At 34.3% G+C, this 3524-nt stretch overlaps 1 protein-coding gene across 1 annotated transcript; it reads left to right on the top strand.

The window, feature by feature from the left end:
• The first annotated feature begins 2577 nt into the window (after positions 1 to 2577).
• Positions 2578 to 3212, top strand: LOC110904136. Its single transcript, XM_022149958.2, has one exon. It carries the CDS (start codon positions 2797 to 2799, stop codon positions 3004 to 3006), a length of 210 nt encoding a protein of 69 aa, XP_022005650.1. The 5' UTR covers positions 2578 to 2796; the 3' UTR covers positions 3007 to 3212.
• Positions 3213 to 3524: the final 312 nt, after the last annotated feature.

The following is a 3524-nucleotide window of genomic DNA, read 5'->3' on the forward strand; positions in this document are numbered from 1 at the left end:
CATCTAATAAAAGTAAAACCCTAGTTGCAACCCGTGGACGTAGGTCACCTTGACCGAACCACGTAAATTCTCGTGTTCTTTATTTTCTGCTAGTGTGTGTGTGTTTGTTCCGCTGCCGCTTGAGCCTACTCTGATTCGATACCCCTAACAGAGTCATGGTTGATGAAGTGGAGGATTCAGGCTTTTGTAAATAAAGTTCGAAAGCATATTCGTAGTGAAGTGGGGGATTCAAGCTTTTGTGTCATGGTTGATGAGTCACGAGATGAGTCGAAAAATGATCAAATGGCCATAGTTTTTAGATTTGTTGATGCAGATAGAATGATATAAGAAAGGTTCTTGGATTTGGTTCATGTTAGGGATACTTTATCCGCAACCCTAAAAACAAGTTTGTGAAAACAACTTTTGCATTAGCAGTCAGTTTGATGTTAGTAAAATCTGTGGGCAAGGTTATGATGGTGCTAGCAACATATGATGACAAGGTTTTGACAAGAAAATTGGCGGGGGCCATGAATTTTAGGCAACATAATTGGTGGGGGTGCGGGCTCGATACTTATAAAATAATTGCTATCTCTTACTTCTAGTTTAGTTTCAAAAAAGATTAATGTTGTTTAGATTTGTCTTTTTGTTGAGAAGTATTACCCGGAAGATTTTAAGAGGACTTAGTTACCATCTCAGTTAGAGCTTTTTAATGTGGAAATGACAAAGAATACACCAAAAACTTTTGTTGAAACTAAAAAAAATGTGAGAACTACTATTTGGTTGATAGAGTGGTTCGACTAATCTTGATTCTTCCAGTTTCTACTGCAACAACATAGCGGGGATTTTTAGCAAGGAAAATATTTAAGAACCGCCTTCTCAGTAAGATGGTTGGCTGACAAGTTTCTCGCGAATAGCTTGGTGATTTACATATAATAGAAAATTTCCAGATGACATAATCGATGAATTTAAAAATCTTGAAGCTTGTTGGGCTGAGTTGTAATTCTTTTTCCATGTACTTACCGTTTCTCTTGCATCATCATAAATATTTTTGGTCTTTGTTTGTTAAAACAATATAGTTTTTTATGTTTAAGAATGGTATTTTGAATGAATAAAGAATAATTAGATATTTGGAGTTATTATTATTTGAATCGACCCAAACATATAACCTGAAACCAAGGTTGGAGAACTCGCTAGTCGCTAGCGGGTCAGTGAGGTAGGGACTAGCGACTACTCGGGATTACTCGGGATTAATCGGGATTAATCGGATCGGACTTTTTATGTATAATTTTAAGTTTTTATACATATATACATATATTTTTATACGTAATTTTTTAAGTGGACAACTTTTGACCGGAATCTGGGAGGTTTTGGCCGGAATATGTGTTTTTTTCCGATTTTTTCTGATTTTTTCCGATTTTTTTTTGTTTTTTCCCGATTTTTTCCGATTTTTCACGACCAACTAGTCGCGATTAGGGCCGACTAAGGCCGATTAGGGCCGACTAGCGATTTTTTTACTGATTAGCTGAAAATTACTCAGTTGATGGGCGACTAGCGACTAGTCAGCGATTAATCGCCGGCTAGTCGCGATTTTTGCAACCATGCCTGAAACATAGTGATAGGAATTTTTTTTGGCTCCCATGACTTTCGGCCCCCACTAAACTTTTGTTCAAGCTCCGCCACTGATGCCATCACTATGTAACCTTACGTCTTGCCATTTAGTTATTGAACCTATAAATCAGACGTGATTGCTTATTTCTCATAGTGATAAACGATTTTGTTTTCCTATGTTAATCTATTTCTTAAGGTGATTTCTTTTCCTTTTGGACCATAGTTTTATAATTATATAAGTGTTATACTAATCTCGTTTTTCTACTTGTTATCAAATGCTCATACCAACAAGTCATTCCAAAACACCTATGAGGCTATGAAATGATGTACCAAAGCGTATTTAGCTCATGAATGATGTCTTGGTGTGTAAACGATGCCCCTCTCTTAGATTGTGGAGTAGAGTAGATGAGCGTTTTAGTTGTCGTTTATAAATTACATGATGATGAAATGAGTGTTTGATTGTGGTTGGTTTTGTCCAAAATCAATTGCATCTGTTAGATCCTATATAGATAATAGGTTCATCAAGAAACTCATACCACTAGATCACTAGGTCATCGACCAACCGTTCTTTTTGTCCAACCAAAACACCACCTGGTTTGCTAACTTAATCATAACTCAACACATTTCAATTGTAGTTTGTGCCACCCTTTGTTGGGATTGACAATGGCCAATAACGTCTAGTTGGGATTATTACATGTCATTTCCCCTTATTTCATTGCATAATTTGAAGCGATTCGCCATGAAAACATATATACTCTACTATTATACTACTATTTGTAACTTCAAAACCAACAATAATTTATACATTCCGTAGCTAATTTGGATGGTAAAATAAGTCTATGATGCTTACATCTTATAGATATGATCTATTGTACGATTGGATGTAAAGTTATTCAACCATCTCCTATTCTTAGTTTGACACATGTCACAAATTTCACCATCCAGTATAGTATTAAATATTAATATCAGACAAATTTGCCGGCCAAAAATCAGTGTCACACAAAATGTTAGTATAAAAAACGATTGACGTACACGATGCTTCACCTATGATTCTGCAAGTTGAAGTTTGTATATGTCCTTTATCACCCTGCCGAATGTTGTTTAACATTTACCATCACATATATAGATAAGGCTTCTGTTTCTATATATATATCTTGCGCACTATTTACTCGGTTTTGATTACGATTTACGAAGAAAAAAAAGAATATTATGGCGGATTGGGCACCGGTTTTAATCGGGGTGTTGCTGTTCGTGCTGCTGACCCCTGGTTTGTTGTTTCAGCTTCCGGGCAAGGGGCGAGCGGTTGAGTTTAATAACTTTCAGACGAGTGGGGTTTCGATTTGTGTCCATACAATCATCTTTTTTGGGCTCATTACCATCTTACTCATTGCAGTTGGTATCAGCATCAACATAGGCTAGCTGTTAGCTTCACATGGATCAGTTGATCAGCTTCTATATTGTATTTGTATTTTGAATACCTTACAAGTGTTCATTTTTTTCAGATTATGTTATGGTGTCGTCGAATATTATACATATAGCCATATAGGTCTATAGTTTGTTGATAATATCTATCTATATTTATAAAACTATTCTAGGACTCTTTTTTATGTGAATCTTATCATGTATTGCTCTATACAACTAGCTAACAGTTACCAAACATCTATATATATATATATATACATACATATATATACATATATATATATATATGTGTATATATATATATATATATATGTGTATATATATATAGGGCTAGGATCATTTCAGAACCATAAATTTTTACAGAACTCGCAGAACTCCTAATAAACAATCTTTTTATTTATATATTTTTATGTTTATGATAATTTTATCATTTATTATGTGTATTTTTACGATTACATACATGTTAAGAGTAATTTTATCATTTTTTATATGTAATTTTATACTTACATATATGT

Source organism: Helianthus annuus, chromosome 14, assembly GCF_002127325.2.
Source record: "Helianthus annuus cultivar XRQ/B chromosome 14, HanXRQr2.0-SUNRISE, whole genome shotgun sequence".
NCBI lineage: Eukaryota > Viridiplantae > Streptophyta > Magnoliopsida > Asterales > Asteraceae > Helianthus > Helianthus annuus.